The following is a 20,699-nucleotide window of genomic DNA, read 5'->3' as shown; positions in this document are numbered from 1 at the left end:
AAGCATCCGGCGCCCAATTCTCTTGTTATTGATTGCGCCACTTCTTCTAAGTCAGGCAAACGCCATACAGTTCCTCCGGATAAAGAGGGCAGAAAACTAGACCTTTTAGGCAGGAAGGTGTATTCGACTTCGTGCCTTTCGATCAAAGTGGCCAACTATGCGGCCTGCACGGCCAAATACACACATGGCCTCTGGGAACTTTTGGAAAAAGACCTGGAATCTTTGCCTATACATGAGTTTAGGGCTAAGTTCCGCCAGACCTTGGAAAACCCTGGGGATTTGACTCGTCGCCAGCTAAGCATTTCTAAACACCTAGCGGAAAGTGAGTCCAGGGCCATGACAGCAGCTATCACTCTACGCAGGCATGCTTGGTTGCGGTCCACTAATCTCCAGATGGACATGAAAGAAAAGATCGAAGGCCTCCCTTTCGATGGCTCCGGTCTTTTCAGCACCACCACAGACGCCACAATGGAACAGTTAAAAAAAATCCAAGTTCACGGCAAAAACCTTCACCGCTGCCCAATCATCCTCCGGGCAGTCATCAAGATACCGACCCAATTATGGAAAATACAGGCCCAACTATCGAACCCAAGATCGCCGGGATTTCAGAAAGCCATATACCCCATATCAAAAGCGAGCCTACCAGCAGAGGCATAAAGCTTCTCAACCCCAGCGTTCCAAGACGCAGGACAACCAAAAGCGTCTTTGAAAATTGCAATTGCCCATTGACACCTCCTCCTCTCTCCCTTTCCCAGCCAGCGCGGGTACCGTCCTCACCACCGACTATTCTGTCCCAGCCAACCATCAGGCTGGCCAGCCATGTCCCCGCATGGCACCACATAACATCAGACAAATGGGTCCTGAAGATTGTGAGCTCAGGCTATGCACTCGAATTCAAGACCATTCCTCGGTTTATGGGGATGAAGCTCACTCCTGCATTGGATCTCCTGAGGGAAGAGGTGAAGGATCTTCTTTGCAAAGGGGCAATATCCCCGGTGTCATGGGCAGACAGGCTAGACGGGTTCTACTCCCGTTACTTCCAAATTCCCAAACGGGATGGGGGTATACGACCCATTATGGATCTCCGTCGCCTGAACAAATTCATTCACGTCCGAAAATTCCGCATGATGGCGTTACAGCACATCCTACCTCTCCTTCAGGGAGAAGAGTGGCTTGCAACGCTGGACCTCAAGGACGCCTATTTTCATATAAGTATTCGACCTTGCCACCGAAAGTACTTACGTTTCACCGTCGGACGGGAAGTGTACCAATACAATGTATTGCCCTTCGGACTGTCTACCGCACCGAGGGTCTTTACAAAATGCATGGCTGTGGTGATTGCACACCTACATACCAGAGGGATTGCTATCTATCCATACCTAGACGACTGGCTTCTGGCAGCAAAGACCAAAGAAGAGTTACTTTCGCATATCCGTTATGTGATAGATCTTCTCCACGACCTAGGTGTTCAAATCAATTGGAAAAAGTCACATCTACAACCGGTTCCGGTTATCTCCTACATAGGAGCAGTTTTGGACACCAGAGTGCAGAAAGCGTTCTTACCAGAGGACAGGTTCAACTGTATTGGAGACCTGATTCGTCTCTTCCAGCAACAACCAACCCAACCAGCCCTTGCCGTCCAACGCCTTTTAGGGCTGATGGCTTCGTGCAATGCGATTATACACTTCGCTCGCCTAAAAATGCGCAAGCTTCAACTATGGTTTCTTTCTGTCTTTCACCCATGCAGGGACAATCAAGACAAACGCTTACTAATGCCTCCTCAAGTCCTTCGTTCTCTAACGTGGTGGACGCGCCGAAACAATCTGCTCAGTGGGGTCCCCTTTCAAAATCCCTCCCCTACTGTCTGGCTGACCACAGATGCATCTCTACAGGGTTGGGGTGCACATTGCAACGGGCACAAGATCCAAGGCAGGTGGTCTCCTCAACAAGCCCTACTACACATAAATTTCCTAGAGCTACTAGCAGTTTTTCTGGCTCTGCGAGCTTTTCTTCCAATCATACAAGGCCAGATTGTTCAAGTCCAGCTCGACAACACAACTGCACAAGCATACATCAACCGTCAGGGCGGAACGGTGTCCCGGAGCCTGTGTGCCCTCAGCGTCCAGCTGTGGCACTGGTGCATCCAACACCAGATTGCCCCTGCAGCAGTACACATCAAAGGCCTGGAGAATGTATTAGCCGACGACCTCAGTCGGGTCTTTTTGAAAGATCACCAACACGAATGGGAACTACATTCAGAAGTCTTGACCCCGCTCTTCGACCAATGGATGTTTCCCTCCATAGATCTCTTTGCTTGCTCCACGAATACAAAATGTTCCCGTTACTGCTCGAGAGCGGGCCACGATGCTCGTTCTCTAGGGGATGCTTTTCAGCTGAACTGGTCCGAAGAGACTCCGTACATGTTTCCCCCACTCCCACTGATACCCAGGGTAGTGGCACATCTGCTGTCTCAACCGACCGACGGGATCTTGATTACCCCTTGGTGGCCAAGACAACCTTGGTTTCCGCGGCTACGCAGACTGTCCAAGAACTGTTACCACCACTTACCTCAGCGCCTAGATCTGCTGACACAAGACGACGGCCAGATCTTGCACCCAGACGTACTCACCCTTCATCTGACCGCCTGGCGGATACTCTCCTAAGACGAATTTTGCTCAACCAACGGAAGGCATCCACTCGTAAGAATTATCAGAGCAAATGGCACCGTTTTAAAATATATGCAAGGTCTAGAGGGTTCTTACCCAAGCAGGCTTCGATCAAGGAAGTCTTACGTTACCTAACGATACTAAAAACTCAAGGTCTTGCAAATGTCTCCCTTAAGGTCCATCTGGCTGCCCTCTCCGCACAACACCCGGGCAGTGATGGAAAGACTTTGTTTTCCCATCCGTTGAGTAAGGCCTTTCTAAAAGGTCTCTCGAATGTGTACCCGCCAGTTAAGCCTCCTGTAGAACCATGGAGCCTATCTCTGGTTCTTTCATCCCTCACTCAGCCTCCTTTCGAGCCCATGGCCACATGTTCATTGAAACTGGTCTCCTGGAAGACTGCTTTTTTGATAGCAATTACTACTGCTAGACGAGTCAGTGAACTCACAGCACTCAGAGTAGACTCACCTTATACTATCTTTTATCCAGACAAAGTCCGAATGCGTCTGGATCCTTCTTTTTTACCTAAAGTAGTGTCTTCCTTCCACCTCAATCAGGATATAATCCTGCCTACGTTTTTCAGACTTCCTTCCACTTCCTTGGAGAGATCCTTGCACACTATGGATGTACGCCGTGCTCTGCTGTTCTATATGTCCAGAACACAAGACTTTAGAGCCTCCAAACGTCTCTTCGTGTCTTACCAAGGCTCTTCCAAAGGTTCCCCAGTCTCCAGACAACAACTGTCGAGATGGTTGGTGCAGGTGATATTGTTCACATACAAACTACAAAACAAAGCACCTCCAGAAGCTATACGGGCCCACTCCATTAGAGCCCACACTTCCTCGGCTGCACACCTAGCAGGGGTTTCTTTCACGGACATCTGCAAAGCAGCTACATGGTCCTCTGAGTCCCCGTTTATCAAACACTATGCCATAGATGTACGTTCTGCTGCAGAGGCTTCATTCGGGAGAAGCATCTTGAAAAGGGTGCTGCCTTAATTCCTACTGCTCCCCTCCTCCTTTTTTGGAGCTCGCTAGACACCCATTCTTATGGGTATCGACGGATCTCGATCCAGATAAACAGGTTGCTTACCTGTAACTGATTATCTGGTAGAGATCCGTCGATATCCATAAGACCCTCCCGACCTCCCCTCTGCAGTAGGACTACCTTTATGTGCATTGCGGTGTGCAGCCCTTTGCAACGTCCTTTATTGAGCACTTACCTTGGATGAACTCACCTTCGTCTTCTGGATGGTCGTCCTCCACGGCGGTCGTCCAAGAACTGAGGGACTTCGCGCCAAAGACACGCCTTATATAGAACGCTCAGCGTGGGGGCGTGGCTTCGGCGCTTCGACAAGCTCAGGCATGGCTACCGCGTGACTCCTGCGCAGGCGCAGAACCCATTCTTATGGATATCGACGGATCTCTACCAGATCATCAGTTACAGGTAAGCAACCTGTTTTTCTGGTAGATGACTTATTTGAAGACCAGACAGCAGTTCATCTGTAGTCTTAAGATGCGAATGGAAGATGCTCTTTACGGATCAATTTAGAATGTGTGTGTAAAAAAGAAATCTCAAGTATCACCAAGGCATGCTGTAAGAAAGAAGCAAACACTGTTCTCCCCTTTGAAAATAAAAAAAAGCCAGCAGTTTACTGTTATCAATGTAAAATCATTTTAGAATACAGAGTAATTGTCAGGGAGGTGAAAGGAATAAACTGTTTGCAAATAAACACATTCCTTTTAAGACAGACATATCTCAAATTATGTTGTAGCCCCGCAAAGATTATTGATTTTTGTGTTAAGAACTGCTCAAAATGTTCAGTCCCAATTAACTGCTCCCTCCCTCCTTCCCTCCCTCCCTCCCTCCCTCTCTCCTTTATTATAGGCAACTGAAATTCCCATCACATTGTCAAGCATTGCTTATTAGAGATGTGCACGAATCAATAAATCGAATCACCCCTGATTTGTTTTGTGTCCAAATCTGTCCCCCCAAATCAACCGATTTGATTTGGATTTGATTCAATTCTATTCAGATCCAGATGAATTTGGAACGTTATAGAGGTCCTAGGAGCACCAAGTTTGGGTGGTGGGTAGGTCCCCATGAGTGCCACCTACCAATCACATTTCAAGGCAGTGGGGCATTTGGTTGGTTTTTAATGATTTTTTTGTTTAGTTTTTACTAATTTTGTATATTTCCACCATAGGAAATAATGGGGAATTGAAGTCGCCCTATCCTAACCCTAACATAGATCCCCAGCTTCCATTTTTAAGCTCTAGCCCTTGTAGAAGTGGAGTTATAGAGCAAACTGTGTGGTCACTATTTTTCAAGGGTTTGGATTCTTTAGTGTATAATAACTTTTCCTCAGTGAATCCCTATGAGGATTCATTACACACCTTCATTTCTTCTATTCATTTTGACTGTCTTTGGATAGTGCCAACTGTCAACTGCCATGTGCCAACTTCATCCCACTCCCACCCACAAGGCAGTGAGGTACTACTCAGTTTATGTCCTAGGAAAATTTTTTAAGTGTTTATATTCTTTGGTGTCTAATGACCTTTCCTCATAATGAATCCCTGTGAGAATTCACTACACACCAAAGAGTGTGTCTAAACACCTCAAAAATTCCTAAAATATAAACTGAGTACCCAGTGGCTTGCAGGGTAGTTTGGCACATGGGATGCCAGTAATTCTCTCACACACACACACGGAAAGCAGTGTGGTCAAAATGAACAGAATAAATGAAGGTGTGTAATGAAGACGTCAAAGAATCTAAACACTTCAAAAATTCCTAAAAAATAAACTGAGTACCCCAGTCTATGTGTGGTGGTGGTGCGGGGGTGTAGTTGACTCATGGCAGTTGACAGTCGGCACTATCCAATTACAGTCAAAATGAACAGAAGAAATGAAGGTGTATAATGAACCTTTTTTTAAAAAAATGAAAGCTAGGAATCTGGGGAAATTAATAGAAGGAATCCGTATCTTGAATCAATTCAAATCGAATCTGGTGTGATTCAATATGGACCCAGATCTAGCCAATGGACCACAGGGGTGATTTGTTCTGTTTCCAAATCACCTGAATCAGCTAGATTGAGATAAAAATTTATTTGTACCTGAATCGATTTGCACATCCCTATTGCTTATTCTGCAAGGATTTGCTTAGGTGACTTCTCTTTGTCCATCCTTTCCAGTCTCTTGTCCTTTTTGTCTAGGCTTTTGCTGTTGTGGGAAAGAAGGCAGGACACCTGCAGTTGTTGCAAACATGTTGTTTGACGCCACTCCTCACATGTTGTTGCCAGCTTCCCTCTTCAACCCTGTTCCAATGGGAATTGCCTCCATTTTGGGGCATTTATACACCCACATTTCTAGAAGTGACATCTGGTTTTATTTCTCCTGAAAAACAGGGTTTGCCAGGACCACCAGGGGAAGATGGTATCCAGGGCAAAGATGGATCAAAGGTAATGTCAGCAATTATTACAATTAAATAGCCCAATGTAAGGGCATAGTGCAGTTTCCTGCCTCTCTCCCCACCTCAATATTAAAGATGTCTCTAAAGTGCTTGGTCAAAACAGTAGTATTGCTGCATTAGCATATGAGACTTTTCTGTTATGACCTGTTGCAAAAGGATTACAGTTAAGAATGCTGTATGTTATAGGGAAAAATCAGAGAGGAATAAGACACAGAACTTGCCTCTGGGCAGAGTTTCTCTTCAACAACAACAGCAAGAAGAAATATTTATATACCGCTTTTCAACAAAGGTTTCCAAAGCGGTTTACATAGAGAATAAATAAATAAATAAATAAGATGGATCCCTATACCCAATGGGTTCACAATCTAAAAAGAAACATAAGATAGATACCAGCAACAGTTACTGAAGGTACTGTGCTGGGGGGTGGATAGGGCCAGTTACTCTCCCCCACTAAATAAAGAGGATCAACACATTAAAAAGATGCCTCTTTGCTGTTGCCATCATACCTCATTATACCAGCAGGCGCATAGCAAGGTCGGAGTGGTCCCTGGGACAAAAAATGAAGATGGGCCCAGGCCCCTGCCCCCACTCCACCTTCTTTAGAGAGGTGGGATGGAGAGAGTAAAGAGCAAGCTGGCACACAACTGGTGGCCCTCTTCTCCCTCGGGGGCCAGGAGCATTTGTCCCCCCTTATTCAATTAAAACTACACTAGACTACATAGTTCTGTGCTAATACACAAAAAGGCTTATTTCTTGTATAATCACAGGGATGTCATGTCATTCAGCTCCTAAGGAATAACTTCTGATTTTTGCAACAACTGAGTTGGCTTTTATAGTTCAGCTTACTGGTGCTATTTGATTCTGTTGCAACTGCTATATTTATTGTTGTTCCATTGTTAAATTGTTTTAATATTGCTGCCCTGTACAAATGGGTCAAAAACACATTGAATGAATGCATGGGGAAGGTGTGAGCTGCCTTTTCCTAAAACATTTTCCACATTCTCTGTTGTGCACTGCCATGGCCAATTAGAATACACAAAATGTATATTTAGAGCAGGCCTACACAGCCTGTGAGGCCTTTTTTCTTGGCCCATGGGGCCATTATCGCTTCCTTCCCCTGCCTCCCTCCTGAGTCCTCCTGCCGCAAACCTCCATATTGTGTTTGTGTGTTATTTTAATTCCATCTGCCATGCTCCCAAGGGGTGGCTGCCAGGGGATGAGCCAGTAGTCTTTTTCCCCTCCCCGCCAGCAGCGGCTGCTACCAGAGTGACACTAGGGCCTTTCATTTGGCTCAGCGTCTCTTCCCAACAGCGAGGCGCACCTACGCAGCTGAGAGATCGTTGCAAGCTTATAATAATTTTAAAGCCAAGCCTATAATACCACCTGCCTGCCACTTCGTGTCATCAGATTAGCCAGTCATGCTCCAGCATGCCACCAGATAACATCAGACCAGTGGGTCTTGAGAATTATCAACTTGGGTTATACAATCGAGTTCAAAACTTTGCCAAGCTTCGAGGGCATGAAAATAACTCCCCCAACTCCCGCTTTATGGGAAGAGGAGGGAAAGGGAGAGATAGTATTGGTGCGGTGGACAGACTGGCTGAAGGAATTCTACTCGTGTTATTTCCTCATTCCAAAGAGGGATGGCAGGATCAAGGCGATCATGGATCTCTGTGGCCTAAATCAATTCATCGATACGCGTAAGTTCCACATGTCAACGCTGCAAGGAATCCTTCCACTCCTTGCCAGGGAGGAATGGCTTGCTACGTTAGATCTCAAAAACTCATATTTTCATATCTAGATTCAACGCAACCACTGGAAGTACTTACAGTTTGCCATAGGAAGAATGGTATTCCGATACAGGTCCCTGCCCTTCGGTTTGTCTATGGCACTGAGGGTGTTTACCTAATGTATGGCGGCAGTTGTAGCCTACCTGCACACACAACGAATCGTTGTGTTTCCATATCTGGACGATTGGCTCCTGGTACATCAAAACAGGTCAAAATTGAAGTCCCAAATCCAGTATGTCCTGCGACTGCTGAGGGACTTCAGGATCCAAGTCAATTGGAACAAGTCAAAGCTACATCTGACAACGTCCATAGATTTCATTGGAGCAGTGCTAGATATGTCTTCCAAATGAGCGTATTTCCCATGAGAGCGCTATCGCCACATCCATTCTCTAGTGGAGACCTTTGATGCCCAACCACTACAGCAGGCCAAACAAGTTCAAAAGTTACTTGGCCTAATGGCATCATGCAAGTTGACAGTCTTGCATACTCACATATGCGCCAGGTAGAACTATGGTTTCTGAGATTATTCCGCCCAAGTGTCGACAGTCAGCAAATGCTTCTGGAGATTCCCCAACCCATTCTGAAATCCTTATCATGGTGGAAGGTGCAGCAGAACCTGTTTCAGGGCATGCCTTTCAAACCTCCAACTCCAACACAGTGGATTACAACAGATGCCTCTGTGACAGGGTGGGGATCTCATTGCAGGAGCCATCAGACCCAATGCATATGAATGGCACAGCAACGGAAGATGCATATCAACTTCCTAGAACTGATGGCAGTATTTTTGGTTCTGAAGTCATTTGTGCCCCTGGTAAGAAACTCCACAGTTCAGCTTCAAATGGACAATATTACGGTGATTGCTTATGTCAATCGACAAGGCAGCACGGTTCCAAGGTCTCTATGTGCACTGAGCATACAGCTGTGGAACTGGTGCATTTCCCAAGATATGTTTCTGATAGCCATCCACATCAGGGGTGTGGAGAACATCTTAGTGGACAACTTGAGCAGGTCATTCGAGAACCAACAACATCACGAGTGGGAGCTCAAACAATCATGTCTACATCACCTTATTACCATGTGGGGCACTCCCCAGGTGGATATGTTTGCGACAGAAGGGAATAGGAAGTTTCTGCGATTCTGTTCCAGAGCAGGCATTGGGTGAGCACCTCTGGGGGATGCATTTCAGGGCAAGCTCATACAAGACGGTACAAGAGCTATCTTAGTGACACAATGGTGGCTTCGCCAACCATGGTTTGCGTCGCTACTCAGACTGACAGGGAACAATTACTATCACCTTCCTCTCGATCCAGATCTCTCTTAACAAGAGACGGAGGTTGAATCCTACATCCAGCTCTGCAAACGCTGAAACTGATGGTGTGGAAGGTCGGCTATTAAAGAAAATTCTCCTTAACTGCCGCAGGCCTTCTACGCATAAGAATTACTCCAGTAAATGGAAGTGTTTTGCCATTTATGCCAAGGATCATGCCTTCAATCCGTTCAAAACCTCTATGGATCAAGTGCTACTGTACCTTACCCATCTGAAGGAATTGGGACTGGCGAATGTGTTTTGCGAGTACATCTTGCTGCTATCTCGGCTAAGCATACCGCTGGCAAGGTAAAACCATCTTTTCTCATCCTCGATGCAAGACGTTTCTGTGGGGAATTAATAACTTGTACCCCGCTGGATGCCATCCGGCTGAACAGTGGAGCCTGTCACTGGTTCTGGCATCCCTAATGGAATCTCCTTTTGAACCTCTTCATGCTGCAAGTTTATGTTATTTGATGATGAACATGGTCTTTCTCATAGCCTTAACTATGCACCATATAGACAGTTTTCCCCCAACAAAGTGGTTATGCATATTGATCCATCTTTCTTACCTAAGGTGGTAACGGAATTCCACTTAAATCAAAACATCATGCTCCCGTCCTTCTTTCAAGAACCTGAGACTCACCTGGAACGGGCTTTACATTCATTGGATGTCAGACACTGCCTTCTCCACCATCTAGATAAGACAAAGGACTTTTGGCATACATGTTGCTCTTTGTGCTCTTCAAAGGCAAAAATAAGGGCATGCCAGTATCGAGACAGAGGCTATCTCATTGGTTAGTTGAATAAATTTTCTTAATGTATAAGTTGCAAAACTGACAACCTCCAAAAGTAGTAAAAGCACACTCTACAAGAGCATATGCTACCTCAGTGGCTCACTTGTCTGGACTCCGTTTTAAGGACCTGTGTGTTGCTGCCAGCTGGACAACTCATATGCCTTTTATAAAGCATTATGCCATAAACTTATGCATGGCTGCGGAAGCCAAGTTTGGAAGAGAGGTACTGAAGAGAGTTCTGGAGTAATGGGTGGAACGGCTTCCACCATAGGGGAAGAAAGCTGTTTAGTCACCCATTTCTCATGATGACAATGGATCACTTCCAGAGAGACAGGTTGTTTAACTGTAACTTGTGATCTGGAGGTGATCCATTGTCATTCATGAGACTCACCCATACCTCCCTGCTACAGCATTAGGAATTGGCAAATGACTTACCTGTATGGTCAGTTGATTGGATACTTCAAGGAATGTCTGAGCATCAGGCGCTCTGCAAGAAACTGAATCAAAATGGTGCCCAACTGCCAGAAAAAGGAAGGCACCAAGCACATGCATGGCAGGGAGGGGCGCCAGAGAGGAGCTAACTAATCCATCCTGAAGGTCCCTGCTCAGGCTAGTAACCCATTTCTCATGAATGACAACAGATCACCTCCAGATCATAAGTTACAGGTAAGCAACCTGTCTTCCTTCTTGTTTCCAGGAAAAGCTCATTGGACATTGTGCTGATTGGTCCCTCAGTACACAGACTGTTTCATTATTATTCTTTTTTAAAAAGTGGATTGTTTTTTCCCCCTTCAAGTGCTGAATAAATATTTAAACCATAAAACATGTTGAGTGCCTGAAAAATAAAGGTTATGAAACCCTAATTGCCATTGGAGGGGTAATTCAGAGCCAGGTGTGTGTGTCATTAGAGAGAACAAAGGCAGAAGGAAGTCATAGTTGAATAATCCAATCCATGGATCCCACTCTTGAAGGGACTTAGTTGTTTATGTTGTTTTCTCGTTCACCAATACCACAGAGAGCCGACTCAACACACTGTGAGAACCCACCCAACACACAATCTCCTTTCCCAGGGCAGACCGGGGTGGGTAAGATCACTCCTGCCTTCCCCCACACAATTGCCACTCCCACCCTGCTCACCGTGCCACACTCCCACACAAGTGGTGCTGCTATGAGCAGTGCAGCAAGAGAGAGGCCAGAGGAAGGACACCTGGCATCCAGAAAACCCACAATGCACCATGCTACTCACACGGTACATTGAAGGCATTCTAGAGGCTGGTACACTCCTTCCCTCAGCTTCTATGGTAGCTCAAGTTGCCAGCAGCCTGAATGGGGCTACAAGCAGTCTGTGCTGCCACATAACCAGGTGATGGGGTAAGAGGGTAGGTGCATGCCCTTTTACCTCACTTTTAGCCTGGGTAAAAAAACACAGGCTACCCAGCAGGGCAGCACCAGGACTGGGCCTGATTCCAGTGCTTCACAGGAGCACCTTACCCAGGTAGGACTGTGCAAGCCCAAGTAGGACTGTTCGTGTGAACAGCCTTTGTGAATGTTTAAATACATTGTAAGTGCCTCTGAGCAGGCACTGTAGTTGTCAATGAAGAGTAGAAAGGAAAACAACAATTTCTCAATCAAGTAAAAATTATAGCTCAAGTGGCTTTCATGATCCACTTATGAATACATCAAACAGAAAAAGTGCTTTTGGTGTCCTTGATGAAAATAATATATTCCTTGTTCCCAACCCACCATTGATCCTACCTAGAGAAGGCCAAGGGAAACCTATTTTTGCACAGTGATTATGCTCAATAAACAAACATTCTCCCTCTTGAACTTTATTTATGCTTACACTGTGCTTTAGGGGACTGTAGGAGACAAAGGACTTCCTGGAGAAGATGGTGAAAAAGGAGAAACTGGGATTTCAGGAGTTACTGGACCTTCAGGTGAACCTGGCATAAGGGGCATTCCAGTAAGTACTCTCAGAATTGCTGTGTACAAAAATGTAGCCACTGGCTCTTTATACTATATGAGTCTTCCCTTGTTTAAGTGGTATGAAATGCTCAGTCTCTAAATAAAATAAAATTAAAAAAAAACTTTTTACAGGTTCATAAAACACTACAAGGCTGAGGCAGGAGCTGCATTGCTCATCACCAGTGATATCATAGGTAATACCCAATAGGTACTCGTGACATCCATAAATACACACACACGTCACACATCACTCTCTACCACAATTGCTGCAGTTCCTGGGGATATGGAAGGGATGAGATAGCAATTTCTCTGTAACAAAATATTGTGCTCCGAGTGCTGGGAAAATGTCTTCACACCAGAATCACTAACTTGAAGAAAGAGACTGGGATTTCCACCAACAACTGAGTGAGGACTGCACAATTGTCATATTAAAAATTATCTGTGCAGGCCTTGGTAGTCATGACTAATATAGTAACAGCTGAGAGGCTCTTATGAAAAAGTTTGTGGATTCCAATCCAGCTAAACTTGGATGGGATTCTGTCTCACAGCTCACACTAATTAACACTTCACTTCTGCTAAGAAGCATAGTAGTGGGACCACACAGTGGATGGTTTTGAAGAATAAACTATGTCTCAGAATGACTTCAGATTCTGAGTGTCACTTGCATGTCCAATTTTCTTATTTTTGCACATCCTTGCACTCCCACTAGACAGCACAGAGAAGCCTGAAAAAAGGAAGTGCAAGATCATCTGTGTTTCCTGTTTCCAATGTTTTTTAGACAGCCAGTGCCACTCCTAGTCCTATGGGTAAGCTATGGTTTCAAAACAGAGAGTGCCATCCTGGTTTGTCCAGCAGAACATTAGTCAGTTCTGTTTTGCTTCCAACATTACAGTCATGCAATAAAGTCAAATGATGGCAAACTCTGCTTTGTGAGTTTTGCTCAGAATCACTTCCAAATTTGCTGAAAATTTTAAACAAGAATTTTATGCAAGTACATACTTTCAAGAGAAGGATATGGGAGGAGAGCAGGTCTTGTGGTAGCAAGCATGAATTGTCCCCCTTTCCTAAGCAGAGTCTGCTATGGTTTACATTTAAATGGAAGACATGTGTGAGCACTGTAAGATATTGCCCTCAGGATATGGGGCCACTCTGGGAAGAACATCTGAGGTTCCAAGTTCCCTCCCTGGCATCTCCAAGATAGGGCTGAGAGGAAGACTCCTGCCTGCAACCTTGGAGAAACCGCTGCCAGTCTGTGTAGACAATACTGAACTAGATGGACCAATGGTCTGACTTGGAATAAGGCAGCTTCCTATGTTCCTAAGAGAAGATTCATAAGAGCTGGAGAGAAATCAGTTTAGATGTATCTTCCTTGCAGTATCTCCTTCATGATTATTGAACTGTTAAGCTTTATAACATTCCAGTGTGCCTTAGTTTTTAAGCAATTCTTTGCTATGCAGCTGAGTCACAGCAGAAATGTCAACTCAGCCACTTAGCATATGTAGCATATCATAGGACCACTCTAGTTTAGGAGTACATTATTTTTCACGAAGTACACTTGGTTACGTTTATAGTAGTATGTTATTTCTTACAAAGTACACTTTTACTCACATAGTAGATTTAGAGACAAGGCTGTCCCAGTGACTAAGTGGCTGCTCCAGCTATCATTCTGATGGATAAGGCCAACCTACAGTGCCAACCCATGATATTTTGCTGCCTGAAGCAGAATAGCAAATGGAGTCTCCATCATCCCTTCCCTTTCACTATTAAAATCACACCACCAATTCCTTCCTTTTTCAAATTATTATTATTTTAAGTCATCCGTGAACATGGTGCTTATAACAATGAGAGTACAAGTCCCTGCCCAAAGGGACACACACTCTAGGAACAGATAGCCAACAGAGGAAGGGAAAGGATATGCAATTATTTCATGTATGTGTACTTGGGCTTACAGTAGGGTATAAGGAGTTGTACCAAAGGCTTCACAGAAGAGCTGGATTTGAGGAGAGATTTGAAGGAAATAAGAGCAGAGTAATTAAGTAGGTGAGTGCCAGGCATAAGGATCAGTGAGTGGGAGAGGCGGGCATCATTTAAGGGAGCTGAAGATCTTTGGATGGTTGAGGTCAGTGGACCTGGAGGAGTAAAATTTGCAAACGAGTGAAAAGAGAGATGAGAATGGAAAAACAAGGAGGGGCAGACTCATGGAAGGCTTTGCAGCCATGGAAGGCTTTGACAAGGGACATGTGCTGGATCCAGGAGTAGACAGGAAGCTAATAAAAGGATTTGAGAAGCCTGGCATGATCAGTGCAATGAAAGGTGAATGGTTTTGGCATTTCTATCCCTCTTCTAAGGGAAAGGGAAGAAGAAAAACCATTTTGCCTTACTCTGCAGGCCATTTGGAGGGGCACTGGGGGCCTGGCATGCAGCCCCTGAGGTCTGATACCTGAAATGGCCCATTTCACCCTGCACCGTGCTTCGTGGTTGGGCTGGTCCTGCACATCTCTGTTTTCTGAAAGCTATTTCAGTTTTTCTTTGTAATGGAGTACTTCTAAAACACTTCTTTGTTGGAGTGTTTGATTCTTTGTTGCAGACACTGCAGTATTGGAGCCATTCTAGAATAAGTTCTGTTTGTGTGGTGTTATTTCTGGGCCAGACCCATATGAACTGAGTGCATGCCCTCAAATGTGCCCAAGAATCCTTTGAAATTTACAGGGATTATTCAACAGATGGATCAATGTGAAAAGAGGTCCCTGAATGCAAGAGGTCTGAAGTGCACAGGCCAAATATATTGAAAGAATATTCTTGGTAACAAAGATGAAGACATGCACATCACCCCAATGTGTGTAGGAACACAACATATAACACTGCTGCTCTCCCCCTCCAGTTGTTTTCTTTTGACATCATCATCTGTGACATCATCTCCCTTTGAGCAGTTTTGTGCCCTTTGTAATTTAAAAAGGCTTCCTTGAACATAAGAAAGGATAGCAGTGCTTCTCACATGACTGTGAGATAGCTTTAACAAACATCTCACAGTTAGTGTATGTGAGATAGTATGTTGGATATTTTTATATAGTGATGAAAAGAGGTCACACTGGATACAGACAATGACAGAAAATGATACAGACAATTATTATTATTTCTTGTTTACACAGTCAGACAGGTGTTATTGACTGGTTTGTTTTATCCAGACATCGAGTCCTTCCCAAGGACCTGGGATGCCAGAATTTTATCATCAATACTGTTGGTTATTATAGATATCGTCGCAAAATATAGGCTGTTCCCAGTAAAGCTGCTTTTTGTAATAGGCTGATGGTGATTTCTGTGGCCCCTGTGGTGTTGAGGTGCTCTTCAAGGTCTTTTGGAACTGCACCCAGGGCGCCAATTACCACTGGGATTATTTTGGTCTTTTTCTGCCACAGCCTTTCAATTTCAATTTGTAGATCTTTGTATTTGGTGATTTTTTCTATTTCTTTTTCTTCTATTCTGCTATCCCCTGGTATTGCTGTGTCGATTATTTTGACTTGTTTTTCTTTCTTCTCGACTACAGTGATATCTGGTGTATTGTGTAGCAGATGTTTGTCTGTTTGTAGTCGGAAGTCCCATTATATTTTGACATCTTCATTTTCTACCACTTTTTCAATTTTATGGTCCCACCAATGTTTGGCTACAGGTAGCTTTTATTTTTTGCAGATGTTCCAGTGTATCATCCCTGCTACCTTGTCATGCCTTTGTTTGTAGTCAGTCTGTGCGATCTTTTTACAACAGCTGATTAGGTGGTCCACTGTTTCATCTGCTTCTTTACAAAGGCGGCACTTGCTGTTTGTGGTTGATTTTTCGACTTTGGCTCTTATTGCATTTGTTCTTAGTGCCTGTTCTTGTGCAGCCAGTATTAAACCCTCTGTTTCTTTCTTCAAGTTGCCATTCTTAAGCCATTGCCAGGTCTTGGTGACGTCTGATTTTCCACTTATATTGTGCAAATATTGACCGTGCAGGGGCTTATTTTTCAATTTTTCTGCTCGGTTCTTGACTTGTTCTTTCTTGTAGGCCTGCTTTCTTTCATTGGTGTTGAATAGTTTCTCGTTATTGACCATTTGAAGTGCATCTTCTTCACTGTCCTTGATATATTCTTCAAGGCCTCTTTTCTCCTCCTCTACTGTTTGATGGACTTGCAGCATTCCTCTTCCACCTGAGCTGCGAGGGAGGTATAGCCTATTGACATCACTGCGGGGGTGCAGAGCATGATTGATGGTCATTATTTTCCTGGTCTTACGATCCAGCATCTCTAGCTCTGCCTGGGTCCAGTCTATTATTCCTGCAGTGTATCTGATAACAGGTATAGCCCAGGTGTTTATGGCTTGTATGGTGTTCCTGCCATTGAGTTTGGACTTGAGGATTTTTCTAACTCTCCTGATGTATTCACTTCCAATTTTGCTTTTAACTTCAGTGTGTGCAATGTTATCAGCCTGGAGAATGCCCAAGTATCTGTAATGTACTTTCTCTTCCAGGTTCTTGATCTTGCTTCCATTGGGCAGTTCTATTCCTTCTGTTTTTCTTATTTTCCCTCTGTTCATTATTAATGCAGCACACTTGTCTAGTCCAAACTCCATTGCTATATCGCTACTGAATATACGGACAGTGTTTAGCAGTGATTCGATTTCTGACTGGGACTTTCCAGACAACTTCAGATCGCCCATTTACAGCAGATGGTTGATTTTACTTGATGTTTTAGATGTTTGGTATCCGAGACCTGTTTTGTTGAGTATTTGTGAAAGTGGGGTCATGGCGATTACAAACAACAGAGGGGATAGTGAGTCCCCTTGGAAAATGTCTCTTCCAAAGCTAACCTGTCCAAGTGTCTCGCCATTGATTGTTAATTGTGTACTCCACATGCTCATTGCTTTTTTTTATAAATATCTGAATGTTTTTGCTGACAGCAGTTGTTTCTAAACATTTTAGTATCCATGTGTGAGGCAATGAATCGAAGGCTTTCTTGTAGTCAATCCATGCAACACTTCGATTTGTTTTTCTTCTCTTGCAGTTCTCTGAAATCATTTTGTCAATCAGCAGCTGGTCTTTTGTGCCTCTGGTGTTTGGGCAATTTCCTTTCTGTTCAACTTGAAGCTGTTTTTTAGTTAATAAGTGTTGAATCACTTCATCTGCTATTATTCCAGTTAATAATTTGAACATGGTTGGCAGGCAGGTTATCGGTCTATAATTACTTGGAACTGCACCTTTTGCTGGGTCTTTCATGATGAGATGAGTTTTCCCAGTTGTTAGCCATTGTTCAATATCACTGCCTTGCAAAATGTGATTGAACTGTTTTGATAGTTGTTTATGAAGGCTTGTTAGGTGTTTAAGCCAAAAGCCATGCAGTTCATCGTCGCCTGGCGCAGTCCAATTTTTAATTTTCTTTGCTCTTTCACTAATTAATTCTGGTGTTATTATTAGATCTTGCATTTGTTGGTTACATTTTTTGACCTCTTTCACCCAGCCTGCTTTTTTATTATAATCTATTGGATTGTCCCATAATTTCCCCCAGAATTGCACTGTTTCTTCTTTATTTGGTGTTTCTAGGTTTCTTGCAGTTTCTCCTTCTATATTTTGGTAGAAACGTCTCTGATTCGACTGGAATTGGAGATTCTGCCTGTGTTGTGTAATTCTGGCTTCGTATCTGCTAATCTTTTTTGACACTGCTGTTATTTGCTGCTTTATTATTTCCAGGACTTCTCTAATTTTTCTTGAATCTAGGTGGTATTTTTGGATCAGATACTGTTTGGTGTTTTCATTCGTCAGCTTCTTGTCTTTCATATCTTTCAATTTACTAGCATCTGATCTAAGCCTGGAGATTTTATTTTCTAGTCTTCTTCCATTTAGGTGATGTACTGCTTTCTTTTTTTACAGGTCCACTGATCTTATATCTGAGCTCTTGTGTTGTTATTGTTGCTACACTGTACATTAGTTGGTTTGTTTCTTGCAAATTATTGGTTGTTATTTCTGCAAGTGCAGCATTGACATCTTTTAATGCCTGAGCAAGTGCCTGAGCAAGTTCATGTGCTCAGTTATTATTTGCTTTAGTTCTTGTTGCTTTTCTGTTAAATGGCATTTGGGTTTTTGAGGTGAAGGCAAAGGGGCGGTTGCCTGGTTTTGATTTTGAAACAGTTCAGCAACAGTGGCATCCTCAATTTCCGACACCCCCTCCACCTGCGCCTGAGCAACATCTTCAGTTGGTGGTAATTCTTCTTCCATATTTTGAGCCTGTGTTGCTCTTTGCAGTTCTTCCAGCTCAACTCCTGTGAATACTTTATTTCTTATTATGAATCTTCTCTGGTCTGCTAGCCTTTGTTCTGTTATTTCTGTATCTGGATGCTTCTCTTTCCAAATTTGGTACATTCTTTTTAAATAACCTCTTCTAGTTGGACTAGACTTGTAATAGCAGATCATTATTTCCTTGTTGGCAGTTTTCGTTAGGGGTGAGTCCGAACCGGTCCGGCGGCCATTCTAAGGAATGGCCGAACTGCCGGACCGGTTCAGCCCTTGCTGGTCCGGGTCCGGGTGGGGGGTATAACTTTAAGGGCGGGAGGGCTTTCTTACCCCTCCCGCCTCTTCGCCCCCTCCAGCGCCCGTATTTAACTGAATAACGGGGCGCTGGAAACCCGCCGCCCCCGCCGCTCCCCCCGAACAGATTTACATGCAAAGGTACCCATACCCCTGCCGCCGCCGTCGCCCGCCCGCCAGCCAGCCAGCCAGCCCTCCCTCCCTCCCTCCCAGCTGCCCGCCCGCCCACCCAAGTCCTTACCCAATGCTTTAGGAGAAAACGAGATGAGCTACCGAACAGAGCTCCTCTCGTTAGGAAGGCCTCCAGCAGACTGAAGGTGTTTTGCGTGCACGCGCATGCGCGCGCCGCAAAGGACGCCGATCGCCGGAGGCCCGGTCTACCCGCCGGGAAAAGGCCGGGTAGACTGGGCCTCCGATCGCCAGAGGCCCGGTCTACCCGGCCTTTTCCTGGCGGGTAGACCGGGCCTCCGGCGATCGGTGTCCTTTGTGGCGCGCGCGCAAAGCGCCTTCAGTCTGCTGGAGGCCTTCCTAACGAGAGGAGCTCTGTTCGGTAGCTCCTCTCGTTTTCTCCTAAAGCATTGGGTAAGGACTCGGGCGGGCGGGCGGGCAGCTGGGAGGGAGGGAGGGATGGCTGGCTGGCTGGCGGGCGGGCGGGCAACGGTGGCGGCAGGGGTATGGGTACCTTTGCATGTAAATCTGTTCGGGGGGGGCGGCAGGGGCGGCTGGTTTCCAGTGCCCCGTTATTCAGTTAAATACGGGCGCTGGAGGGGGTGAAGAGGCGGGAGGGGTAAGAAAGCCCTCCCGCCCTAAAAGAAAGGGCCCCCCTTCGGTGCTGGTCCGGACTGGTCCGGACCGTGCACATCTCTAGTTTTCGTATATTTTTTTCGGTTAAGCGACGTTTCTTCCAGTAACTTTGCTGTCTTCAGCCCTGTTTGCTCATCTGAAGATCCTGAGTCCTGTTGCCCACTTGCCACCAGATGTCCAGGGACTATAGCACCTGGCGCAGTCCTTGTTGACCCGGGCGACGACCGATCCAGTATAGATTTATTAAAGTTACGTCTCACCATATTGTTGATGGGAGAGGCACTCTTTGTCTGGCTCTTCTGGTGAGACCTGTCCTGTATGGTTGGACCTCTGGCATAGCTCTCACCTTCCTCAGAGCACACAAGCCCCACAACCACGCCAAGGTAGTGCCTCACTGGGGGTATTATTATTATTATTATTATTATTATTATTATTATTTTACATGTATATCCCGCTCTTCCTCCAAGGAGCCCAGAGCAGTGTACTACATACTTGAGTTTCTCTTTCACAACAACCCTGTGAAGTAGGTTAGGCTGAGAGAGAAGTGACTGGCCCAGAGTCACCCAGCTAGTATCATGGCTGAATGGGGATTTGAACTTGGGTCTCCCAGGTCCTAGTCCAGCACTCTAACCACTATGCTGTCTCAGTCACTGGCCATGTCCATATTTCAGGACGTTCAACAACATAGCATAATTAGAACACTTTTTCCTACTGTAGTGTTGCTCAGATTTCATGATAGCCACAAAGATTAGAATAAACTAGAAATGTTTCATACTGCTTGCTTTGGATACTGCATTGCACAGAAAAGCCCCAAAATGGGATAAACAAAATCTAGTCAGCTGCAACACATTTTATTCTATTTATTTTTCTTAGTCTCTGAGCATATCAGCAGTGTTTTGTTATGAATCAATTAATGTGTATAATCTGGAACTTAACTGTTTACGAAAACCTTGTCTGTTGACTTTTTTTACTCTTCGTCTGTGCAATTTGTTTTCATAGTCTGACAATCAACAGCTTCCTTCCATCCTTAAATCAGTATTTCTTATAGCTATAAGAAGTTGGGTCCGAGAGGGAGGAATTAAACAGAATTATGCAACGTAACAGCTATCCACTAAGAATACGCAATACCATATCAGTGAGACCAAAAAACAAAGATTGATCCTGCCATTTAGTTGATAAAAGACAGGCATTCATGGCCATATGTATGCCAGGAACTGTGGCTCCCAGCTTTAAACTGTGGACCATTTGTTGGTAATAAGGACCAGTTAAGCTGGAATTTCCAGTGGGGGAGACAGAACAGTCTGATGCTAGAGTGTGTGTGTGTGTGTGTGTGTGTGTGTGTGTGTGTGTGTG

The 20,699-nt window shown here is 44.8% G+C and overlaps 1 protein-coding gene across 10 annotated transcripts in view; it reads left to right on the top strand.

The window, feature by feature from the left end:
• Positions 1–20,699, top strand: part of COL24A1 (collagen type XXIV alpha 1 chain) — a 369,353-nt gene that overhangs the window by 276,966 nt on the left and 71,688 nt on the right. For all 10 annotated transcript variants that reach the window (XR_008306099.1, XR_008306100.1, XM_053245268.1 and 7 more), the window contains 2 exons: positions 6,068–6,121; positions 11,881–11,988. Coding sequence is in view for 8 of the 10 variants with exons in the window: in XM_053245268.1 (XP_053101243.1) it covers positions 6,068–6,121; positions 11,881–11,988 (162 nt within the window). In the remaining 2 variants the exon portion in view is untranslated. The remainder of the gene's footprint in view (positions 1–6,067; positions 6,122–11,880; positions 11,989–20,699) is intronic.

The sequence above is a fragment of the Hemicordylus capensis genome, chromosome 4 (assembly GCF_027244095.1).
Source record: "Hemicordylus capensis ecotype Gifberg chromosome 4, rHemCap1.1.pri, whole genome shotgun sequence".
NCBI classification, from domain to species: Eukaryota; Metazoa; Chordata; class Lepidosauria; order Squamata; family Cordylidae; genus Hemicordylus; species Hemicordylus capensis.
Note: the sequence above shows the minus strand (reverse complement) of the source record. Positions and strands in the feature narration are given on the sequence as shown.